The 25,975-nt window shown below is 38.7% G+C and overlaps 1 protein-coding gene across 3 annotated transcripts in view; it reads left to right on the top strand.

Moving 5' to 3' along the window:
- Nucleotides 1-25,975, top strand: part of DHX15 (DEAH-box helicase 15) — a 382,063-nt gene that overhangs the window by 349,988 nt on the left and 6,100 nt on the right. For all 3 annotated transcript variants that reach the window (XM_078394048.1, XM_020780429.3, XM_078394049.1), the window contains 9 exons: nt 700-893; nt 2,709-2,868; nt 3,298-3,516; nt 7,534-7,701; nt 11,613-11,699; nt 12,980-13,129; nt 16,637-16,745; nt 19,930-20,121; nt 23,531-23,653. In XM_078394048.1, coding sequence (XP_078250174.1) covers nt 700-893; nt 2,709-2,868; nt 3,298-3,516; nt 7,534-7,701; nt 11,613-11,699; nt 12,980-13,129; nt 16,637-16,745; nt 19,930-20,121; nt 23,531-23,653 — 1,402 coding nt within the window. The remainder of the gene's footprint in view (nt 1-699; nt 894-2,708; nt 2,869-3,297; nt 3,517-7,533; nt 7,702-11,612; nt 11,700-12,979; nt 13,130-16,636; nt 16,746-19,929; nt 20,122-23,530; nt 23,654-25,975) is intronic.

Here is a 25,975-nt window from a genome sequence, read left to right on the forward strand (position 1 = left end):
AATTGTGCTGCATGTGTTACACTATGGAACTCCAAAGACATTACCAACTACGACTGTTTTTAGGAAACCAAAAGCCTCATATCTCCTTCTTCCTAAGAAGCCTTTGGGAACCACAGAATGGGGATAAGGAATGGTTTAAAACCCAAAACCACCCCTGCTAAGATTGTTCTCACTGCTGTTGGGACTATTATTACTTTTGCATGTTAATTTCCAGCTTTGAATAACATACATCAATATTGTTTGTATGAGCCAAGTGTTTGACTAATGAAGCACAAACTCTGAATTCATTGTTGCAGATCCACTACATAGTAACTGTGTCTGAAAGATAAATATTTATTTTCATATTTGAAAATGAGCCAACAGAGTAACCATGAAGTGATTTGTTTTGCCCATGTAGTTGAAGACATGGGAAAGCAAATCTCTTTATGGATACTCTGTTGGATCATTTTCGTGCTTTCTCTAGTTGCCCTTGCTTCTGGGTTATTTTAACATACATTTAAATTGCATGAGTGCTTTCCCAAGTTGATTGATCCTAATGTACCTGAAATGCACCTATAGTTCCTGCATTTAAATGTTTTGGTAACCATTGTCTTTTTCTGTACTTGAATTTTTCAAAGCTTCTAAAATTAGCTTTACTTTAAAAGAATCATGATGCATTTGTAAGAAATGAATAATAAACTGTGTTTCCCCATCTGACAGATCCCTCAGTGGTGTGTTGATTATATGCGGTCTCTGCCAGGGCCAAAGAGAGGTGTTGCATGTACTCAACCCAGGAGAGTTGCTGCAATGAGCGTAGCCCAGCGAGTTGCTGATGAAATGGATGTTATGTTAGGTCAAGAGGTTGGCTACTCTATTCGATTTGAGGATTGCAGTAGTGCAAAAACCATACTGAAGTAAGTATTGATTACCATCTGTCTCTAAACCAAAATATTTCCATATTATGGCTTTGGAAGTTGTCTTCTCACTAATTTGTATTCCAAGAAGTAACCTCAGCCTGAAATGACCCTTTGGTATTTATGTGTCTGTCTCCATGGTGTATGCGAAGAGAAAAGTTACTGCATTATAGTATATTTTGCTTTTATTTGAGCCTGATATCTTGTGACCCAGCTCTGGCAATAATAGTTTTTGGCTCATTGGTTTGAGAAACAATTTTAATATATACGTCAGAGTCCAATGAACTACTTACTTTCTACCTACTTGAATGGGATGAGTTTGTGAATTTTCAGAGGTGATCATAATACATTGTGATTTCTCTGTTGAGTAGAGATGGGCATGAAACCCATTTCAGTGGTTTGGCATGGGACCCTTGCACTTCCCTCTCCCACCCCCTCTGTATGCTCACCCACTCAATGTGCTGTAAGAGAAGTGTTAGCACTGCCAGAAACAGAGAATTGTGTATAGTTTAATATTTAAGTCTCAAGGAAAATCAGATGAACACAGTTAAAAACATTCTTTCAGTAAAACTGTGAAGATTCTCAGTCATCCAGCTAAGGTTATCTAGAAGTTGAGTCATGGCAACTGGACTTCCTTCTTGTTAGGTTGAAACGTTTCATTACTCATCCAAGTAGCTTCTTCAGTCTGAGAAGACTTGGTAGGAGATCTCTGATATATCCTCCACATTGGTTTCACTTCCTCGTGGTCTGAATAGGCTCCTTAGAAGGACAAAGGACTGGGGGTGAGGGATAATCCCACTTCTGCAGTCCTTCTCCACCCATTGTCATGGGTCATTAACAATGATCTTTCTGGTGTCTGTGGTCCTAATCTTTCTGGACTTCCCAAGATACACAAGGAAGGAGCCCCCCCCCCTCAGACCCATCATCAGGAGTATAAACATACAGGAGTAACATACAACATTGCTAAATACCTGGTCACCATCTTAGCAGCATTGGTTGGACGCTCAGACCACCACATTCACAACTCAGGTATTTAGCAATGTCCAGGGTCACGGAACTGAAACTAAATACAGTGGTGCCTCGCATAGCGAGGTTAATCCGTTCCGGATTAACCTTCGCTATGCTGAAGCATCATTGAACGGGGCAGGGATTTCCATTGGAACGCATTAAACATGGTTTAATGCGTTCCAAATGGGCCAAATACTCACCGTTCAGCGAAGCTTCTTAATGGCCGGCAGCCATTTTCGTGCCCTCGCCTCACTTAACGAGTGCGCGAAAACGCTGCGCGTGGCCATTTTGGGCCATTTCTGGGCTTCCGACGGCCATTTTGGCCGCCGAACAGCTGATCGTCGGGCTTCGTTTTGTGAAGATCGGTAAGCGAAACGCTTGCCGGTCTTCGCAAAGCGAATTTTGCCCTATTGAAAAAACGTTAAGCGATCGCATTAGCGATCCGAAAAAACGGATCGCTATGCGATTTCGTCATTATGCAGTGCACTCGTTAAGCGAGGCACCACTGTACTGATAAAGCCATGGTATCCTTTGATATCATATCCCTCTTCACCAGCATTCCCACCTCCAATGCCCTAACAACTGTAAAAAAGGAGACTGGAAGAATATGCAAGATATATCAGGGATCTTCTACCAACTTTCCTCAGACTGAAGAAGCTACTTGTATGAATAGCGAAACATTTCAGCCTAACAAGAAAGTCCAGTTGACATGATTCAGCATCCAGATTATTTCAGTAAGTGAAGGTGAATTAAGAGAAACAACAAAGCACACTGTGGCTGGAATTGAAATATTGGTTTTCTATTTAGATACATGACCGATGGTATGCTACTGCGTGAAGCTATGAATGATCCTTTACTGGAACGTTATGGAGTAATAATCCTTGATGAAGCCCATGAAAGAACACTGGCTACTGATATTTTGATGGGAGTTCTCAAAGAGGTTGTAAGACAAAGATCTGATTTAAAGGTCAGTAGTATATATCATATGTAGAATGTCACCAAATATATTTGTGTTCTCGATACTGATCACTTAGCACACTCTTAAAGAAAGCTGATATTTTGTATTTTTGGCTAAAACTTAGTGGGAACTTTATGATTCACAGAATAGTTTAGATTTATATGCTGTGCATGTTCTTTCTCCTACTTTCTCCTTAGTATTTGCTGTATTAACATATAAACAGTCCTATATCCTGTATTTATATATTCGGAAACAAGTCCAACTGCATTTCATGAGACTTGCTCCCAAGTATTTTTACATAGCACTGTAATCTGAATTTTAAAAAAATCATGGTATTCGCATGTGAGATTTCACCTTTACATTCCATTTTAGCATGCTGAGGAATTAATTTATTGGATTCAATCATCAAATGATTCTGATCTTTTTAATACATTGTAGGTTATAGTTATGAGTGCTACTTTAGATGCTGGCAAGTTCCAGATTTATTTTGATAATTGCCCTCTCCTCACCATCCCGGGCCGTACACATCCTGTGGAGATCTTTTATACTCCAGAACCAGAAAGGGATTATCTTGAAGCTGCTATTCGTACTGTAATCCAGATTCATATGTGTGAAGAAGAAGAAGGAGATCTTTTGCTTTTTCTTACTGGACAAGAGGTATATTTTTATAATTCATTCTTATAAAGATTGTAGCTAGTCATATGCAAGTGGTTTTGTAGCATATACAGGAAGCATTTTTTTTTCAGTTCCTGCTTGACCATTTTTCAGTATTGGCTGAATTTAAGAACAATTGATTATGAGCAGAGGACAGTTGAAATATACTGAACTTATAAATAGTAGTAAACATGTAGATTAAGAATAGTACTAATATTCCTCAAAAGCAATTTGATTTATGACTAAGATAGCCTTGTAGTTTTTGCCTTTTTAAATTCAAGAGTTGTCAACGATGTATTCCAGCCCAAAGGTTTCCGGGCAGTAATATATGTTTTTATTATAAAAATTATAATAAAAGCATATATTTTATGCTTTTATTACAACTGAGAAAAAAGTATAATAAAAGCATAAAATTATAGTAAAACAGCATATGGCAACAGCAGCAATAAATTAGAAGCCTGTAGTAAGAACTCTGAAAATAGAAGACTGCATAGTAAAAAATAGTCTGTTCAAAAACTATATTGTTAAATTCTGGTTGCATCAAAAGGTTGCATCAAAACCCTTGAACTTGAATCTTTGAGTTTCTTGATGTGTCCACACAACTTTCTTGGAAGAAGATGGTAGTAATCTCATCTGAATCTTAATAGGATACACACAGCTGTAGGAGGGTTGTCTAAGATCATAGGAGTCATGCCAGTGGCCCATATAACTCAGCTCAGGAGTGCATAATCTGTGAATGGCTACATGTTAGATTAAAATGTACGCCATATTTCATGTTTGGTCATGACAGCTGAGGCTGATGGGAGCTGAAGTACAACATCTAGAGGTACATAGGTTGTGCACTCTTGACAATATAAGCAGCACACTTGGATTTTGAACACAAGTCTTTCCCAGCTTTGTCTAGGGATTCTTCGGGTTAAACTGGGACATCTGACATGTGGGATGTGTCTTTGCCCCTTAGCTTTTTTCTTCTTTCCCTGACCATGAGAATTTGCAGCGGGTACAAGCTGCATAAATCTGTAAACGGTGAGGACACTGTCTTGACTCTAAACCAGAGCTGGATATCTATAATGGACTGGGTGAAAGTAAAGAAATTGAAGCATAATCCTGGCAACACAGGTGTGCTCCTGATCATTCATATGGCAGATCAAGGAATAGGGATCCATCCTGTGTTAGATGGAATTACACTCCTTCTGAAAAGTCAGGTTTGAAGCTTGGATGTATTCCTGGATTCATCCTTGAGCCCAGATATCCAAATGCCAGTGATAGCTAGGGATGCATTTGCACACTGGTACCCCAGCTGCGCCCACTCCTGTAAATGTCTGACTTGGCTACAGTAACACATTGTTTTAGTTACAAAAGGGAGCCCCGGGGAGCCTCAGAATCTCAAAGGGGGAGATAGGAAGATTTCAGATAATTTAAGTGTTCTCATTGCTGGAAGATGATATTGTCCAGCTTGTTTGCTGTAAATTTATGCAGGAGGATTTTGATCCTTGTTTTAGTACACCCCTTGAGTCCCTTGACTGGGAAAGAAGTGGAATACAAAGTTCATATGTACATGCATTTATGCATGCATACAGAAAGACAAATGCATACAGAAAGACAAGTATAGCTGTTACAAGTTTTTCTTTTGCATGTCACCATGTGTGGGTGGGTGGATATATATGTATGTATTGTAGATGAGCATAAATTATTTCAGGGCTAGAGGCTTGTGTTCTAGAAATGATATCCAACACTATAGATACCAGATGCTTTGAAATTTCTCAGTATTGTTTTCTATAACTTATATAGCTCAAGTTTCTTAAGTAAGGAAATGAAAATTTAGAAATAGAAGTGGAGGCACTGTTCAAAGTAGCACAGAGGAAGAAAAGGCAAGGTTTTTTTCTTTCCATTCTCCTTGGGGAGCTGACACTTCATCTCACTGGTGTGATGAGAAGAAACAAATACCTTGCAAGGCTGTTACTGTTGCATAGCAACCTTCCTTGAAAGCACAGAGGACCCTATGTAGTTGATTTGGTGGCCCTGCTTTCCACTCTTCTGTTCTGGGATAATGTATTTTTTAAGAGTTGCACTTGTTATTCTAACAGCAGTTCTGGCATTTTCTGTAGCAGAGATAGCAAGGCCCAACTCTGCTAGGAGTAGAGGTGGTTTTGTTATGACCTTTATTTTTGTATCCAATTAGTTCCCTAATAGCTATCTAGATCAGCTAGATTTCCAAGAAATGTACTTATAAAATCTATGATTTTGGCACACTGTTGGGAAACTGAACTGTGGTCATCAGCCACTTGAAACTTCTTTCCCATCTTCAAACTTTATTTTGTATTCTTATGGACCAGTCTCATTCTGATATCTGTAGAGTTTATAAATTTCATTATGTTACATATGCTCAAATTGAAAGCTTCATTTTTTCTGGTTAGTATCAACAGAAATCTTGCTGTAAATGACTGTGTATGTAAGGTACTTTTGTTGCAGTCCATCAGGTCTCCCTATTTAGTATCAGACTTGGCATTCCATCAACTTCAGCTTCCAATTAAGTGCTTGTATATTGACTCTATGACTTCCACAGAACTGGGCAAAAATATACTTATTAAACACTTATGTGGTCCATTTTGTACTACCATTTTCAAAGTACACTTGCACTTCTTTTACAAGAGGCTGTATAGTGGTTGAAAAGCAGTGAGTATAAGCAGTAAACTTTGGAATGTGTGGTTATTATTTCTGACATGATTGTGATCCTTAGAAAACTGATGTGCTATTGGTTCAATAGCGTTTTCGGATGGCTTGGCCTGTTCTGGTGTTGTTGGGGTTTTTGTTGTTGTTTTGTTTTTGACCACAGTTCAAAGAGTTAAAATAGTGAAATCATATATTCAGGGGATGTAAAATCATATTTCTGATTTCCTAAACCAGTAGGGGGCATACTAACCCAGAATTATAGGTATTTAACCTTTATATGTTGAAGTCATTTTGCAAAAAGATGCTTAATAAAGACTGAAGAAAAAGTTTGCATTTTTTTTTTAAAAAAAGTTCATCCCTTGTTTCATTACAAGGTGATTTTAAAATACAGATCCAAAATACAGAAATAGAAGGCTGATGGGGTTTGGGGTTTGTTTAGTTCTGCATGGGCTGTAGACTCCATGGGCTGCATCTATAAGGTGTTTGGTAGGTGTTATAAGTCTAAAGTATTAAGTAGAATTATGATAGTTTATGACTTATATTTACATAGTTCCTAATGATACTTGCTTCTAGTGGTATAACTTTATTCTTGAGTAAGTCAGTAACTTCACTCTGTTGTTCGTTGTGTTTATCCATTTAATGTGAAGTAATCTGGCTGAACCAGTATATGTTATTCTGTTATGCACACAGAAATTTAGATTATTAGACTATATTAGATCTTGAGAAAGTTGCTTATATAATTAAGAGTAGCTGAAAATGCTAAGAAAGTATTAGAGGTACAAGATGCAGCCTCTACTTGAGAAGATGCAAAAAATAATAATTTTTGATAGAATTTTAAAGTCTATTAGAAGCCCTGGTAACTTGCACTGAGAGGGATCTGCTTCTTGAAAATCTGTGTTTGTACTGTAAAGGTGTTTGTTCTCATTAGGTACAATGAAGCAAATCTTCCATATAATTGCATTAGTGATACGTGACATTAAAGCTTAATTGGCTTATTTAAAATATCTTGCACATCAATTTCTTTTAGATTGTGAAAATTGAAAAGGTCATGAGTGCAGTTTAATATTCCTGGGTGAGAGATTTCAATTTTAGTACAATTTGTAGAGAATTAATTAGGAAATACGACTAAAAAGTGTGTTGAATGCAAATAAGGCTGTTATGCTCATTGGAATAAAGAATATGAGGTGTCTTAGACTGCTGTGGAAATCCAATTGAAAATTCAATAAATGTCTAAATTAGTTTAAAAATAACCTGTTTTGTAGCAAGACTTTTTTTCCAAGTCATCATAGCAATCAAGTTGAGGGGGGAAAAAACTTTTAAAAGTTTCATGGACTCTCATCCGTGTAGGAGATAGATGAAGCCTGTAAGAGGATAAAGCGTGAAATTGATGATCTGGGCCCTGAAGTTGGTGACATTAAGATCATTCCATTATATTCCACACTTCCACCTCAGCAGCAACAGAGAATCTTTGAGCCACCCCCTCCAAAAAAACCAAATGGTGCAATAGGACGAAAGGTAAGTTTACTATTGCTGTAATCTTGTACTCTTTTAGTGAGTCACATTGAATTCCATTGGATTAATTTCTGAGTGTTGTATAGTTTTGTACTGTACAGTATTTTCAGTCATGCATATATTGTAATATGCAAAAAATATTTTTGAGTAGAAAGCTAAAGTCCACTACATATCCTGATAAATTTGGCCGAAAAGGGTCTATTTCTTGAAATTCTGTCTTTATATTATAAAGCTGTTGTTAACTTAGATTTACAACAGAGGTAAGCCCTAGGCCTTATACAGTGGTGCCTCGCACAACGATTGCTTCATACAACGATGAATTCACACAGCGATGGGGTTTTTTGAGGAATTTCCCCCATCGTTTAACGATGTTCTCTATGGGGGAATTTCACTTAACGATGTCCCTTTTTGCTCATTTAAAAGTGTCTTAAAATGTTTGAAACCTGTTTTAAATGCTTGGATTCCATAGTGCACCTTGTGAAACATGTGCAAACTTAATTTGGTTTTGTTCTGAGTCTTCATTAATTTTTGATGATTTTTTTATTTTCCCCATTTAAATCAATTGAATGGACAGTTCAATTCATTTAAATAGGGAAAACAAAAAATCACCAAAAATTAAGGACGACTCAGAACAACACCAAATTAAGTTTGCATAGGGTTCAGGAGGTGGGCTAACAATTGCAAGCATTTAAAACCTGTTCCAAACATTGTAAGACACTTAAAAATGAGCGAAAAGGGACATCGGAAAAGACTTCAAAAGCACTGAAGCCGGCTTCAGTGCTTTTGAAGCTCTTCCGTTTTCGCTCATTTTTAAGGGTCTTACAATGTTTGGAACAGGTTTTAAATGCTTGCAATCGTTAGCCCACCTCCTGAACCCTATGCAAACTTAATATGGTGTTGTTCTGAGTCGTCCTTAATTTTTGGTGATTTTTTGAATTTTCTCTCATTGGAATGTATTGAACTTTCCGTCCAATGCATTCCAATGAGAGAAAATTCAAAAAATCACCAAAAATTAAGGACAACTCAGAACAACACCAAATTAAGTTTGCATAGGGTTCAGGAGGTGGGCTAACGACTGCAAGCATTTAAAACCTGTTCCAAACATTGTAAGACACTTAAAAATGAGCAAAAAGGGACATCGGAAAAGACTTCAAAAGCACTGAAGCCGGCTTCAGTGCTTTTGAAGCTCTTCCGTTTTCGCTCATTTTTAACGGTCTTACAATGTTTGGAACAGGTTTTAAATGCTTGCAATCGTTAGCCCACCTCCTGATCCCTATGCAAACTTAATTTGGTGTTGTTCTGAATCGTCCTTAATTTTTGGTGATTTTTTGAATTTTCTCTCAATGGAATGTATTGGACGGAAAGTTCAATACATTCCAATGAGAGAAAATTCAAAAAATCACTAAAAATTAAGGACGACTCTGAACAACATCAAATTAAGTTTGCATAGGTTTCAGGAGGTGGACTAACCATTGCAATCATTTAAAACAGTGTCCAAACATTGTAAGACACTTTTACAGGAGCGAAAAAGGACTTCGCAAAGGCATTGAAATGTATTGAGTCGGCTTCAATACATTCCAATATAGGAAACATTGTTTCACTCAACGATGTTTCCTATGGGGATTTTCACTAAACGATGGCAATCTGTTCCAATTGGAACGGATTAACCAGTTTTCAATTCATTCCTATGGGAAATGGTGTTTCACAGAACGATGTTTCACACAACGTTGATTTTTTTGGAACCAATTAACATCGTTGTGTGAGGCACCAGTGTACGTTAATATTGTTGATACTTGAAAAGCATCTTCCTCTGCTCGCTTCTTGTTCTCCAGTCATGTCCCTCCAGATGTATTTTACAGTGTTCTTTACTGTTTTCATTATTTCTTAGAGATTTAAAAGGTAGTTTTGAGATTTCTGCACTGTACTTTTTAAATATAGAAATTAAAGCATAATTAATGTCTGTTAAAAGAAGGTAAATCATTTGTAGGGCTTGTCATCAGTAGTGTAGTCATACATTTAGAAGTGCAGGATCCCTCCATGTGAGTAGAGGTGTACTGTGAAACACACACATGGGTAGTCTAAAGGGACATGAGTCATTGGCTATCTGAGGGACAGAAGGCAGGGAATGATTTGACAGGGCTAGTACAGAAAGACATGGGAAGGAAGTTGCTGCAGGAAAAGTGTTAGCTTTGATTCCCACTGAACCAGCCCAAGTGGCATGACTGCACCACTGTTGTCCTCACAGAGGCAAAAGTACCTGATTCAGCATTCTTTTTTATTTTTATTTTTCCGGGCTGACACAAGGCTGAATTCAATCGGATTAGTATTTTTGCCCCTGTCTTCCATGCTTATTTGATCTCCCTGGGAGAGGGAGTTTGGGCTGAAAAGAAAAACAAAGAAACAGACCAAGCCCCATCCAAACGCAATGGGGCTGAAAAAACACACACACACACGAAACACACCCCAAAACATCACAGCACAGAAACATAACCTCACACCAGCCCAAACACACCCTGCAAAACCCTGTAAATGTACTCGCCCAGAAGCAGAAAGCAACAACAGGCAGTCTGAAGCCTCTCTGCAAACGCACACACTCTAACCGTTGGGGCGAAAGAGCTACAAAGAAGCTCTTTGCCGACCAACAATTAGTCCTGTAATTTGAATTTTTTCCCCTGCCTCTTTTGTTTGCAACTCAAACCTCACGCCGCAAGTTGAAGCAAAATTTTGTGGCCAGAGCTGGTCGCAAGTCAAAATGGTCATATGTTGGGACAGTCGTTAAGTCGGGGCACCACTGTATACTGATTGATGTACATTTTTCCTGGGGTTTGTCATTATGTACATTGTAACTTACCCTGAGATAATTCTGCAGTGAGTATAAAGGAACATTTTAATAGGCGTTTAGTTTTTATATGTTTTGTGAACATGTAGTGCACCTAACAACTCTAACTTGATTGTATTTGCGAAGGCTTTCACAGCCGGGATCTAATGGTTGTTGTGGGTTTTTTGGGCTCTTTGGCCGTGTTCTGAAGGTTGCTCTTCCTAACGTTTCACCAGTCTCTCCGGCATCTTCAGAGGACAGCACTCTGTGCTCTGGTGTAGTTTGCTTGGGAGTCAAGCAAAACACGGCCAAAGAGCCCAAAAAACCCACAACAACCATTAGATCCCGGCTGTGAAAGCCTTCGCAAATACAATCAAGTTATTTCATTTGAGAATGTTTTTCCCATTGTGTCAGTATTATTTTGGACCCCTCCCTTTAAACTCACCCTGTGCTTTAAACAGTCTTGGGCTGTTAATAATTTATTCAAGAATATGGGATAAAAGAATAACTGACCAACAAAAGTAATGTTCCTGTTTCTTATTTGACACTGTAGTCTCTGAAAACTAGTTTTGTAGAGTCATGAATATGACACTTTTTATGTCTGCTTTGAATAAGTTACCCTTGAAAACATAGCAGCAGTAGTTACTTATACTGTTTTAGAGCTTTTAAAATACTAATAAATAAATTACAGTGTCACTTTGTGGGGATGGATGGCTATTGTGGTGTTGATTAAAGCTGCTAGATATGAGTTGTGTGTCCTGGTTTTCTGTGTACAAAGATTTTCACTTTGCCTGTGGCAGTTTCTGTTTAGCCTGATCCTCTGTTTTGTGAAAACAGGACACAAATTCAGGTTAAAATGTGTGTAGTTCAGAGAGTACATTTATGTTCTGTAAGTTGATTTTTTTCCTATAAGTTTTCCTTTAAGTCCCATAACTTGTTAGTACAAGCAATATATCTTTGACTTACATGGCAAGTTTTGTGGGGGTGGGGAATCCTGTTTAGAGACACTGACATTTTTAAATTAGTTAAGTTTGCTGGCACAATTTGTGTCCTTTTATATTATGCACAGAAGAAAAATGATTATATTCTTCAACAGGTTGTTGTATCAACTAATATCGCTGAGACGTCATTGACGATAGACGGTGTTGTATTTGTCATTGATCCTGGATTTGCTAAACAGAAGGTAAATGCTGGTTCTTCTATGGCTTCTCTCACTGAAATTAAGATGGAAATACTGTAAAATTGGTCTGTTTTACCTCTGTTCTTGCTTAATGGAGTTGGTCTTCAGAACCTTAAATCAGCAAGAGAGGGGGCAAGCAATGCGTTACAAAAGGTTAAAAAATGTTGAACAGCTCTAATGAGTTATATAGCAGTTTTCAGCTTATGGAGGATTTAGTTTGGATTTCAGTCAGATTTTGTGTTTGCTTTTTTTTACTGTAAAAAAAGAGCATCTTTGATTTCAAAGTTATTTCTTAAAGTAATTTTTAAAATGAGCAATCCATTTATTAAATTCTGACACAATGTTAGTAAATTTAGTTGATGGTTAGCTATGACTTTTCTCTGTTTGTGTTCCTGAAAGTTAAAGCAATCTTTTGGAACAAATTACTTCAAACATATTCAAATGTGAATTTTGAAACAACTACAAACTTTAGGAATAGTGAAGCACAGTGTTGATGTTGAAAATGCCCATATATTTGTAAATTATTTCTTAACATAGTTTTGAAGCAAAAATAATTTATTTATAACTTGTTTTATTTCTATGTAATTCATCAACTTGCACTCTCTGGATATTTCAAAAAAGAAAGCTTTTGTGTAGCTGTGCAATCAGTGTACCCTTGGGAAGAAAATTACCCCAAATTAAGAAACCACCATAGACAATATCAGTTGCACACTGTGTCATACAGTTAAGTATGCAACAGGTAATGGGCATAATCTTGAGGTTTAACTGTGCAGGTGTGTATTAATGTTATTTATGTGGTAGTTACAAGGTGGAAATACAATCCATGATGTACTTCCACTGCAGCATTGCACAGCTGGTTGTGTGAGGGACATGCAACCAATTGTGCAGTTCTTTGTTGACAGGCATAATGCTTGGCCCATCTATGCTGGTGTAACTTTATATTACACCTGCATGAACAAGATTTTGTCCAGTGTATACAGTGATTTTTTAACTTAAGGTAGGCTGCCTCCAAAAATTATGCTGTTTGTGTTATGCCAGTGTGACCAGGCAGGTGAATTTGGGCTATGTGTAGATTATTTTTACTGATAGGAAGACAATCTGTAGTAAATCATAACTGGTAAATTTTATTGCTTGCAGTCTATATGGGTAGTCTTGCCATTTTGTAGAAGTGTTGAAAATATATAGAAAAATGTAATTATTTTATAGGCATTTAAAAGAGAGGTTTTACAAAAATGCGCTAATTTACGGCAATATTTTATGCATTTGATTCTTCCATCAAATAGGTATACAATCCTCGAATAAGAGTGGAATCTCTCTTAGTGACTGCAATAAGTAAAGCTTCTGCTCAGCAGCGAGCTGGCCGTGCTGGTCGTACTAGACCAGGTAAATGTTTCCGGCTATACACAGAGAAAGCATACAAAACTGAGATGCAGGTATGTGATTTGCTATTTCTAGATTTCTTTACAGGCAAATACTGTAGTTTGATAAAATTTATCAAAAAGTGTTTCATAACAACTTATATGAATCAATCCCAAACTGTGAAATGCAATTCCATCTGGCATTGCAATTAGAGATGAGGTGGTGGTGGTGGTGGTGGTGGTGGTGGTTGTTTTCTTTTTTAAAAAAATATTATATCACAAACAAACATACAAGACAGACAAAAACCTATATGTGGGGAGTTGTTTTCCATACAATCATATCCAATACAGTGGTGCCTCACTTAATGGGTGCCCCGTCTAACGATGAATTCGCATAGCCACCCCCCGCCACCCCCAGCACTCCCCCCGGCGGCAAAGCGAGGCTTTCAGAGGTGCATTTTCACTGCTGAAAAAGCCCCAGGAGGCTTCTGAAAGCGGTGCGAGAGGGGGCGGGGTGGTGGTGGCAGGCCTGCCCCTGCCACATCCCTACTCACCCCCACCCTGGCAAAGCGCCGCTTTCAGAAGCCTCCTGGGGCTTTTTCAGCAGTGAAAATGCACCTCTGAAAGCCCCGCTTTGCCGCGGGGGGATGCTGGGGGGCGGGCCTGCCCCTGCCACCCCCCACCCCGGCAAAGCGCTGCTTTCAGAGGCTTCCCCAGTGCATTTCCACTGCCTGCTTACCTGCTGGGCAAGCCTGGGCAAGCTTCTAAGAGCGCCGTGGGTCAGCTGTAAGGCGGGGAGGGGGAGGGGCTGGAGCGGAGAAGATGGCAAAATGGCCGCCCTCTGTGTTTTTGCCCGGATTCCTCACTTACCGGGCATCGAAAATGGTGGCCGTATGGAGGATTTGCGCATAAAGGTGAGTTTTGTCCCCATAGGAACGCATTAAACGGAGTTTAATCTGTTCCTATGGGGTTCCCCCGCCCCTGCATAGTGATGTTTCTGGATAGCGACGTTAATCCTGGAACGGATTAACGTCACTATCCGGGGCACCACTGTATATCGTTCTGACTACATAAACCATATTACTCTTACTAACTTATTTAAGCCATACTATATTCTCCATTCTGTATCTATATGTATATATACACATATACTGTATATTTCATATCAATACTTCAAATGTTCAGTACAAATCTTCCTGAATTTATAGTGATTAACATAAATACATTATCTGAAGTATAATCTTAGACCGACATTCATCTTCCACTCAACAATTTCTGTTATTGTATTTAGCATGAAACATTCTTGATTAAGAGTTATATATGCTCATCTATTACCCATAAATATGAAAGTCCAAAGTTGCTAACAATAAATCTTAATATAGTCATACAACAAAAAATAAATTTGTAGATTCTTTTTCCTACACCCCATCTTTCCAATTATGTGTCAGAATATCAATGCTGCTACAATCAACAATTGTAATCAATATTTTAAAGAGAATACATACATACATATACATATACATATACATACACATACATATATATATATAAAACCTTAACTACATAATCTTGTTAGAATTCATATATGCTTAGTATCTCTATATATCTAACTTACAATCAATAATATTACATTCAACATGAACATTTATAACTTAATAATTAAATTTACTTATCAACCATTTAAATCCAAGCATGACCAGAATTGCTGACAGTATATTAACCACATTAATTTATGTATATATGTGTACCTTGCAGTCAATAATTTCTATTATTATGTTCAACAAGTAACTTTCCAATTTTTTATTATACTTATCAGCTTCATGTATAAACCGGGAATCCCAAATTGCTTACGGTATTATAACCTGGGATTAATCTATTGTGTCCTTTTTACCAGTTTTTAAGTGCCATCTATGGAATCTCTTTAAACCATTTTCTCTCCAATTTACTGATTTTATCCCACTATAATTACCATTCTGCCTTCGAAGCCAGTCATATACTGTATATCTAATCTGTAATCAGAATTTTGTACCCCATCCAGCTTTGCCTTCTCATTTCTTTCCTTTAAATTTTTCCCATCAGACTAGTATCAATATTTTGCGTAATCATCTCCTTAATATACATCCCCCACTCATCCACATGACCCTCCCTCTCATCCAGGTTCATTATTTTACCCCCCCTCCCTTTTTCAGGATTTTGACCTCCTTTCTAAGGATTAAAGTCTCTCTCTCTCTGGTGCTGCCGCTGCTTCAGTAGGCTAGCCTTCCATCTTCACATTCTTCCCCTTCATGTTCAATCAATTTATCAAAAAGTGTTTCATAACAACCTACATGAATCAATCCTAAACTGTGAAATGCAACTCCATCTGGCATTGCAATTAGAGATGAGGGTATTTGTATTCTTTGACCTGGCAGTAAGGCTCGTCCCGCCTCCTGCTTGGAGTGGCTAGTTGACCGTGAGCTCCAGAGCAATAGGAAGGGAGTGCAAAGCCTTTGACAGCAGCAGAAGGGTGAGTGGACAGTCTGGCCCAATAGGGCCAGACCCTCATTGCGTCCACTTGTGCGAGGGTATTTGAATACAAATACAGTCGTGCCTCACTTAGCAATCGCTCCGTTGAGTGATGGAATCGCTTTGCGATGGACTTTTGGCCATCGCTGGAGCGATCACTTAGCGAGTCCCCTATGGCTAAAATTCGCTTTGCGTTGATCGCGGGGAAGCAATCATGGCAAAGCGAATCTTTTTAAACAGCTGATCGGCGGTTCCAAAATGGCCGCCACAAAAACAAAATGGCCGCCGCTGTTTTGCCTCGCTTTAGAGGCACCCAAAATGGCTGCCACTATGGAAGAATTTCGCTTTAAGGTAAGTTTTTAGCCCATAGGAACGTATTAAACATGTTTTAATATGTTCCTATGGGCTTTTTAATATCACTTAGCGATGTTTTTTCCAGAACGGATTAACATCGCTAAGTGAGGCACCACTGTACCCCCATCTCTAATTGCAGTATATACTGCATTCAAGAAGAGTGTCCAGACACAACTTTTTACTTTAAGTAAATAGAAGTAGGAGATGAAGTGACTCCCTAAAGGAAGCCACTGAGCTGAGCAGGACTGTTGTGGACAGGGGATTTTGGAGATTGCTCATTCATAGGGTCACCATAAGTTGGAAGCAACTTGATGGAACATAATAACAACTATAAATAGAAAATAGAGCTTTTGCTGTCATACAAGGTTGAAACTTGAATTCTTTCTTTACTTACTTGCACACTTAATTTCTCTCACACACACTAGTAATACACTATATTCTGGTAGACTTATAATGGGCAGTTCTTCCATTGTTGGTGGTTTTTTCCTTGGTGATTATGGGTTTATGCTTGTTTCACATAGTTTTCAGTTTAAGGGTGTAAATGGATACCAGTATATGTAATAGTGCATCTGTAGCTGAAGCCTTCTGAATCTGCTGTATGGTCAATCTTCATTTTTTCTGGAGTAGTATTGTGATGTTTATTTTATTTGATATTTGTCAATCTTCAGAAAATTTACAAAGTTACTACTAAAATGAAGAAAAAAATCAAATATTCTTTTCTAGGACAACACGTATCCTGAGATTTTGAGATCCAATTTAGGTTCCGTGGTATTACAGCTGAAGAAACTTGGTATAGATGATTTGGTACACTTTGATTTTATGGATCCACCAGGTACATTTTATGAATTTCAAAAAAATTATGTTTGTGGATATAGAATAAGCAATACCCAGACCACTTGTTCCTTTTCAGTTAGGGATCACTTGCTTTTAAATATACCAAGTTGATATAACTGTAATTACGTAGTACTCAGACTGCCGTTGCTGGGACATGTAAAAGCCAGTGCCAGAACATGTTACTTTTGAAAAGAGTCAGCCCTTTGAATCAGTGAGGATTTGATGATTCAGTGGGCCTGCTCTAGTTGCAACTTAATATTAAATTTTAACCATTTCTTGTAATGTATCTAGTAATAATTTTCTAAATTATTTTATACTGTCTTAAATCTTCATGTTGAGAAGATTTATTTCACCTGCTCTGTCTCTCATTTACCCAGTTATACTTGTCATTCAAGAAAATATATATATTAGAATCTGACAGTTAGAAACTGTGTTCCTCATTCTCCAGTGGCTAGTAGAGAGAGGCACTTTGTATTTGTGTCTTGGGGATATGAATATGAACCACAGCACCCCAGGTGCTGCTGCTGGTCCACTCACTGGACTCCATGTGACGCTGTAGTCCTCCTTTGGCGGCAGTGTGCCAATCCTGGCAGAAGCACTTCCCTCTCCCCGCACAGCTGATCACTTTGGTGCAGAGGCAAGATGGGGACTCTCCCCACACAGCTAATCAGTGGTGAGCTGTGTGGGGAAGGGCCAGGCGGGCTCCTGCTGGGATTGGTATGCCTAGGTTCTGAGAGAAGACATTGACAAAATTGGTAATGGGGTATCCTTAGTCTAAACAGGAAACATGAGTAGAAGCACTGTAGGAACTGATTACCACCTTTATCTGCGGGGGATCAGTTCCAAGCCTTCACGCGGATACTGAAAAGCACAGATTATAGCTAACGATCTGTTGGACCCAGGACTCCTATGTGCCTGTAATTTTATCTCGATGGGGCCTCTATGAGTAACAGCGGAGTTGAAATTTTCTCTTGTTTAAGGGGAGGGGAGACAGCTGGAGCGCAGATGGAGGAAATCCCACTGGGAGTCCGATCGAACACGACTTAGAGCCCATTATCGGGCTTATTTCATGGCAGTACGGCTGGCGAAATGGCAATATTTCTCCAGCTGTATTGCTTCCTCAGAATGTCGTCCAGCAGAGCTGTTTCGGGTGGTCTTCAACCGGGAAATCCGGTGGAGGTCCTGGACTGCTCATTAGCTCACTGTGATGAGTTTGCCATCCATTTTGAGGGGAAAATCGCTCAGATTCTCAGTGGGTTGGACTCCATAGTTACTGCAGAATCAGATTCTCAGTGGGTTGGACTCCATAGTTACTGCAGAATCAGAGGATGTGTCCAGTGCGCCGTGCTTAGGTCAAGTATTAATGGATGAGTTTCAGTTGTTGAGACCTGAAGATGTGGACAGGGTGCTTGGATCTGTCCGTTCTACCACCACTCCCCTCGACCCTTGCCCATCCTGGCTAATTGGAAGATCAGCCAGGGGGGTTCGCACCTGGGTCCAGGAGGCCGTGAACGCCTCTTTGAGAGAGGGAGTGGTCCCTACCACCTTGAAAGAGGCGGTAATTCAACCACTCCTTAAAAAGCCTAACGTGGACCCAAGGCTGGTGTTCAAATACCGACCAGTGGTGAACCTCCCTTATTTGGGCAAAGTGTTGGAGCGGGTTGTGGCTGGGCAACTCCAGGCGCTGCTGGATGAAATGGATTTTCTGGATCCATTTCAATCGGGTTTCAGGCCGGGTTTTGGTACGGAGACTGCCTTGGTCGCCCTGTACGATGACCTTTGCTGGGAGACAGGGGAGTGTGACCCTGTTGATACTCCTGGACCTCTCAGTGGCTTTCGACACCATCAACCATGGTGTCCTTCTGGATAGGCTGGCTGGGTTGGGAGTTGGGGGCACCACTTTACAGTGGTTCCGCTCCTTCCTGGCTGACCGTGTCCAGAGGGTGGTGCTGGGGGACAGTTGCTCTGCCCCATGGCGTTTATGTCATGGGGTTCCTCAGGGCTCAATACTGTCCCCCATGCTGTTCAACATCTACATGAAACCACGGGGAGAGGTCATCAGGAGGCTTGGGCTGGGGATATTCATCCAGTAGATATGGGGAGCTTACAATACTGATTTAATAGATACAGCAGGGGTCCCCAGTCTGTAACCCACTGCCAGTCCATGGCCTTCGCAGGACCAGGCCACGGAGACAGATCTCCTGTCCCCACACGCACTCCCCCTGCACGCCCACATGCACACATGGCCCACCCGCCTGCATGCATGGGTGCCCCACATGCATGCGAGAGCCCGCTGCTCACCTGAGAATACACCATGCCCATCCACGCATGCATGCCAATGCACCATGCCCATCCGTGAATGCGCCACACTCACCTGCGCATGTTCACAAGTGCAGCCCTCACCGGCGAGCATGCCGCACCCATCTGTTCATGCGCGTAGGCATGCCATGCCAACCCGTGAGTGGGGGGGTGCCCTGTCCCCCCCACACATGGACCCCACCCACCCCAACCAGTCCACAGTTCGGAAAAGGTGGGGGACCAGTGAGATAAATGAACTGTAGATACATTTTACAATCTTCCTGCTAAGATTGTGGATCAAATGGGAATGTATGGCATATAAAATAGGAGAAAAGTGAATAGCAACGAACAGCCCAATATTTGTCACGGTTATTCTTGCAGTTCAGCAATTTTTTATTCCACTGCTTAGTATGGAAGGCAGTGTTGATCCTGCACTATGAGTTATTCTGATAGTTTGCCTTTTAATGAAACATTGAGTTGCTTTAAATATTTCTTTGAACATCTTAGGAAGATGCATAGGCTGTGGCAAAGCTTTTGCCAAATGCAGTATAATAAATATTCTCATCTTCAAGTGTGAAATGGATAGAAAACAGCCCATAAATCAGCATTTTTGTGCCCATACCCCAGTTCATGGAGCAGAATCCTTAAGCCAACTCTAGGGTTGGTTTTTTAGGGGGGTATTTTGGTTGTTTTGTTTTTGTTGCTGGTTGCTAGATATTAACAGTTTATATTCTGAATTTGGTCATATAATAAATGAAAAATGTGATTGTGCATAACTACTTATTGGAATTGGGGGTTGGGGAGGTTTTTTTTTTTTTTTTTTTTTTTTTTTTTACTTATTCAAGGCAACTTAACTAATGAATGCTCCCCTCTTTTTCTTCCAGCTCCAGAAACTTTGATGAGAGCCCTAGAGCTTTTGAACTACCTAGCTGCTTTAAATGATGATGGAGACTTGACTGAACTTGGATCCATGATGGCAGAATTTCCACTTGATCCACAGCTGGCTAAAATGGTTATTGCAAGTTGCGACTACAACTGTTCTAATGAGATTCTGTCTATTACTGCCATGCTGTCAGGTAATAGCAGGGACAGAGATGCCAATCAAAATACAGATCTCCAGTTAGGGGAAGTTTGTATTACTGTTCCTGCAACAGGACTTAAAACTTTTAAAAAGTTTGAATTGTGCCTCTCAAAGTTACTGTATAGTATGATTTATAATGGAGTAAAGTTTATAAATGAAATCAACACTGAAGCTAAAGAAGTTATTGTGTGTTAAATGGTTATCTAACTCATTTCATGGCAGGAGAAATCTATATTACAGATAATAGAACACACTTCTGTCTTATCAGAATTGTTTTTCTGCTTATTCTTTTTTTTTAACAGAGTGAGCAGTATTAACAATCACCCACTTCAGCTGTCAGTCTTCGAATGTGTGGTTTCCAGATACATAACTAATAAATTCTAGTTGTTTGTATGAGAATTCAAGCACATTGCATAAACTTCCCTAATGTCTGCTGTTAAAGGGAATCTTAAAGGGAGAAGCAGCTTCCTAATACCTTTACTTCATATTCTTTTCTAAATTAGAAGATGCAGACATGATAAAAAGGACTTGTCTGAATAGCAGTCTTTTGTTTCAGTGGATACATTTGACTGAGTTTTGATCCGGAGAATCACCTGGGAGGATCCAAGCATTTGGGCATTCCTTGTGTGAGGTTTTAAACTCTGAATAGTTAACAGTTTCAAAAAAATTTTACGCGGGCAAACTTTTGTATGAAAAATACATCCAGATCTGTCTTGGTCCTGCAAAACTAAAGTGTGCTTCTCTGGATACCAGCTTAAAACTATTTGCTCCAAGGAAAACCTGTGCAAAAGTAGTGCAGGGGGGAAATGGTGTATATATGCCTAAACCTTCTCTCCTACTTAGCAACTTCTGCTTGTGTGCTACAACTATCAAGATGTCAACTGTTCATTATAGTAATTGCAGACACTGACCACATTTGATTATCCCTGAATTAGCAGCTTTGCAATAGATCATAAGATAAAATTTTTGAGTAAGACAAATTATCACTATATTTCAGCATATTGGCATTATAACAGTACTTTTCTAAAAACAAGCAACAATGTGTATTGCAGAGTTTTGACAGTTCAGACTCAGAGCAGATGGGCAGGGCAGTATCTGATTATTTCATATAAATTGTAGTTTATTTGCGGAGGTGGTGGTAGGTTGATGCCTGCCTTTCTTTGCCATTCATTTTCATCAAAACAAACTACTTGATCAAAACTCTTGCTATGTATTGCTTATGTTTAAATGCTGTTTATATATAAAAAGGATTTAAACATATATATCCTGTTCTTATATATATCCTGTTCTTATATATCCCGTTCTTAGATGAGAATGTGTATACAACAATTAGAACACATTTTATTAATAAGAGACAGTCAGAAAGAAATCTGTTTTATTAGATTCCTATTTGGATGCAGTTAATTTACAACTTTTTAAAGTCCTGTTCTTTTCCACAAAGTATATCAACGGGCCCAGTAAACAATATATGTTGAACAAAATGCATGTGGGGAGTATATAATAATAACGGCAAGTTCAGAATTCAGATTTCTGCACAGAAGAAAGCCTCATTAAGTTCTGTCTGGCTTACTCTCATATGAAAGGATATAGGATAACACCTATATTGTGTTATAATAAATAATAGAAAAATGAATGGGATAATAATATTTCTTATCAAAGCTGGCTGAATTGAAGTAATTCTATTTTTTAAAATTAAGCCCTCAGTAAGATAACTTGTAGCTGATAAAAATTAGTACTGCTCTTTGCTCTACAACTTGCAATATAAACATGACTAATTTTTATCCGTAATTACTACTTATTACATCATTCAGTTAATGAAATTATGCTGTACTAGTGAAAGGTCTTTATTAGCTTTAGATCCACAACGTTTAAAACACTTTCTATTTCTCAGTGGTGGACTATACTTGATCTTATAGCACCTCTCCTCTTTGACTTTGGATTCTTCATTTTTATTTTTATTTTATTTTTGGTTATTGATACGCTGTAAACAGTGTGGTTCTTGCAGTATTGCGATTGGCATATTGCAGTTATGTGTAGTAGTAAACTACTGTATTTTTCTATCTTTTCCTAGTGCGTCTGTACTATTAGTTTTAAATCTGACTGATTATTATAATTATTCCTTTTTATTAATAAAAGGGGGCTTATTAGGTTTCTATGAGCTTGGGTTGCAAGCAAGGAAAAATATGGAATTGAAGGAGCAGATAGACACCCATCTTGTTCTTTCATTCTCCATAATAAGTTGCACTTAAAAGCTACATATGTATTTAAGTGGAATATTGTTTTTATATTTTTATATTTCTCTAGTAAAAGGAATTAGTGCTTTTTTCATGTATGAAATACATTTTATAATGTATATAAAATGGCTCTTATCAAATGAGCCCCTTTATGAAGGGGCTTCATGTTATTAAAAAAAGAAATCACCATTGTTGGTGGTCTTCCATATCTTTCATTTTGATCTCCTGAATGTATCAGGAAAAATACTATTTAAAGTGTTAGCTACATGTAAAGAAAATGAGTATAGCCTCAAACTATCAAATTCAGATGTTATTCTTACAACCTGACAAAGCTGCTGGGCAGTCTACCTTCCACCACTGCCGCTATTATCATAGCCCTGGACAGCAATATATACGTATAATTCTTCATATATGTTTTCTGTTTTCCAGTGCTGATAGCAATGCCTGCTCTTGGTGACAGACCTATAATACAATTTTTTTTATTCTCTGTCAGTAGAATAGTTAACACAGTGGTCAGAATCCTGTTAGTTATGCCTACTGGTATAATGGTAGCAGCATAACTTTCAGCAGCAAATCACTATAAGTTAAGAAGTTGGGGTAGGTAATTGTTTTCATATGTTAATCACACGATTGAGTGTATGTTAGGAAATGCTTACTCTGATTTCTTAACTTAGAGTAATTTGCTACTGAAATTTAAACCGCTGGTATTATGCCACCAGAAAGTGGGATTCAGACCAGTGTTTTTCAGGAGCTCCTCTTGCTGAATAGCCCTTGTTCACACATGTTGCTATTAACTGTAGATGACTACTCTAAAATTGCATTGTCTCCATTGCATTAGGTAAAGCTATCAGCATTTGGTTTGCACTGAGGTCATGATCCTTCTAGTACACATCTTTGAAATTTTGATGGCCTTCAGAGCAGATCTTTTTATGCCTACTTCTAGTCAAAATAATCAGGCATTCTGTAGCTTTGAAACCCTCTTGTCTTGCAGATGTGGTTAGGTGTTGATGTACCAAATCAAGGTAGTAGACAGTCCAAGATGCAGTTGGAGGCCATCCTGCCCTGCCCTATGCTCTGTGAACTGACCTAGCTAGGCCTTGTTCCTCTATCTGTGAATGCGTGACTCATCGATATGGGCGTTTGTGTTGGGCCCATACCAACCTTGTTTAGTCCCACAGTGTTTTGTTCGCCCCACGGAAGCCAAGAAAGCAGCAGATGAGGCCAAGATGAGATTTGCCCACATAGATGGAGATCATTTGACGTTGCTGAATGTCTACCATGCTTTCAAACAAAGTGAGTATAAACATGGGATTCATGTATATTTGTTAATGTAGGGAACTGACAGTTAAGTTTTGTTTATTGACTGCAGTTGGCAGTCTTCTTGTGGAAACAGTTGCTATGTTGTAATTTCTGCTTACAAAGAAGGGAGTATTTATAGGGGAAATGCCTTGAGTCAATGTTGCATAGTGGTTGGGAGACAGTACAGTGTCCTGTCTGATTTTAACTCACTAGGTAGACGGGGCAAGGCACACACATTCTCATCCTCAGTGCTTTGTCTGCACTATGGGGATAACAGTAGTGACCTTGTTTTCTTGATAGTTGCAGAGATTACTAGGATATGTATTTGAAATGCTTTGCAAGTGCTGCGTTAGTGGTGGTAGTTTTTTCATTTTCAGCTTGTTGAAGAAATTGTTTTCTTAAGTTTATGTACTTTTGTGAGAGTTTATTCTAAGAGTCTGATGGCTCATTGAATGGCCTTGCCACTGCTCATATTTGCTGGCATGTTTTAAAATGCATGTTTAGACTTACAGCATTTTGACCCCAAAAGCAATGAACCCTTTAATCTTCTGACAGAGTTGGATATGTGGTGAAAAGCAAAATGGGGCAGTAGGGGATTCAGGTTTGAAAAGTGGGAGGAGAGTGTGACTAAAGTAAAAAGGTAGCTTCATTTGTTCATTGATAAGATGAAGCCTGAGTTGTTGCTTAATATGACTTAGTCCATCTGATTTAACTGATACTTCTTTCAAAAAGGGATATGCTTTCATAAAATCATGGTGGGCTTGAACTTCATGTTTCAGTAGAAAAAAGCAATGGTTACAAACCAAGATCAGCCAGTATACATAAAAAGGAATGCTCGTGTATTTTCTTGCTTACTGCTAAATTGCAATTGAGTGCTCAGTCAATAGAAAACTTTCGTTGTGTAGAGTTACTAAAAATACAAATAGTATTGCAGGTGATAAGAACATTCATAGCTCATATTTAGAATTTGTGGAAGAATTTGGGGAGTGGTAGGTTAACTAGAATGCTAAGAGCATGATCAAAGCTCTTCTGGACTCCTAAATGTAAGATTAGTCACAGGTAGATCAGTCAGCTACTTGGTGTCGTTGCCAAGTTTTGGAATAATAAAGCTACTCTGAATGATACTGAGTAGTGAGTGTTTAAGTTTGATTAACAGTACAGAGAGTAACGTCACATGAATATTGTTGGCTTCCATAAGTGTTGTTTGTTCCAATGCTCTCACTCTCCTGGTAACATCAGTCTTTAATCAGGTCTGTGTGAGAGGTTAAACCCAAGATCAAAGTGACAAAAGCAGTTCCTTTTTCCAGTGAACTAGGTTTTGATTTCTTATTTTACATCAAAGCCTTTGATGTCAAAACTGATTCCTATCTCTATGAAGCATTAAATTGCTCAGCTTCCATGAAATTTTAAACACAGTAGTTGTGCTTGTTAGCATAATCTGCAAATTGAAAGTTGAAAATAATGATTTTAAAGATGTGAAAAGTGAAATGCTTTTAAAGTATAACTGAGAGATCAAAGTTTAATGTCAGATACCACTGAATTCTATAGCAAAAAAAAAAAATGGCTGAAATCCTGTTGGCATTAACTATACCTATAATGTCATCAGCAGGAACAGTGTTCAGAAATTAAACAGTTACTACTTCTGTTCCATGGCTCCTGTAGAATCCCTTTCATTGTGTAGGAGCTACAGGACAAGTGTTTAATTTCCGAAAATTACTCCTTACTGATGACATCCTCAGCCTTTCATGGGTGTAATTAATGGCAACAGGATTTCATCTGGAGGTTTTTTTGTGTGAGCTCTTTTTTAAAAATGTGTATTTTTCTGCTGCAATTATTGCTTTTCTTGTCTGGGTTGGATCCCTAGGTACAAGTATGCTTCTGAGGGTTCTACAGATGATCCTCAAATTTCTTTTCTTCAACAATGTAAATTTGTTCCATTTGATAACACCAGCACATTTCCATATTTAACCAGTACTTTGAAACAGAATGAATGGAGTTACAGCTAGGAAAAACTCAGTGTTTACTTTCCCAGACTGCATCGTACTTGATGTCTATGTCTTTGTGTGTAGAAATTGAATCTTGTGCGCATCTTGTCCTGCATACTTACCTCAGTCAATCTAGTATCCAAGATTCCATTCATATAGTTCATGAAGCTGGAATTATACTTATCAGCTGTTTGGAGCTGGAGTTCAATAAATGTGGATTTGCTTTCTCTTTTCCCAACTGAACAACTGAGTAGCATGATTTATTAAGGCATTGTGCTTTTGCAACCCTACCTGGCTGGATATCTCAGGGTGTTGAGTACCTGGCTGCGGA

Source organism: Pogona vitticeps, chromosome 5 (assembly GCF_051106095.1).
Source record: "Pogona vitticeps strain Pit_001003342236 chromosome 5, PviZW2.1, whole genome shotgun sequence".
Classification (NCBI taxonomy): domain Eukaryota; kingdom Metazoa; phylum Chordata; class Lepidosauria; order Squamata; family Agamidae; genus Pogona; species Pogona vitticeps.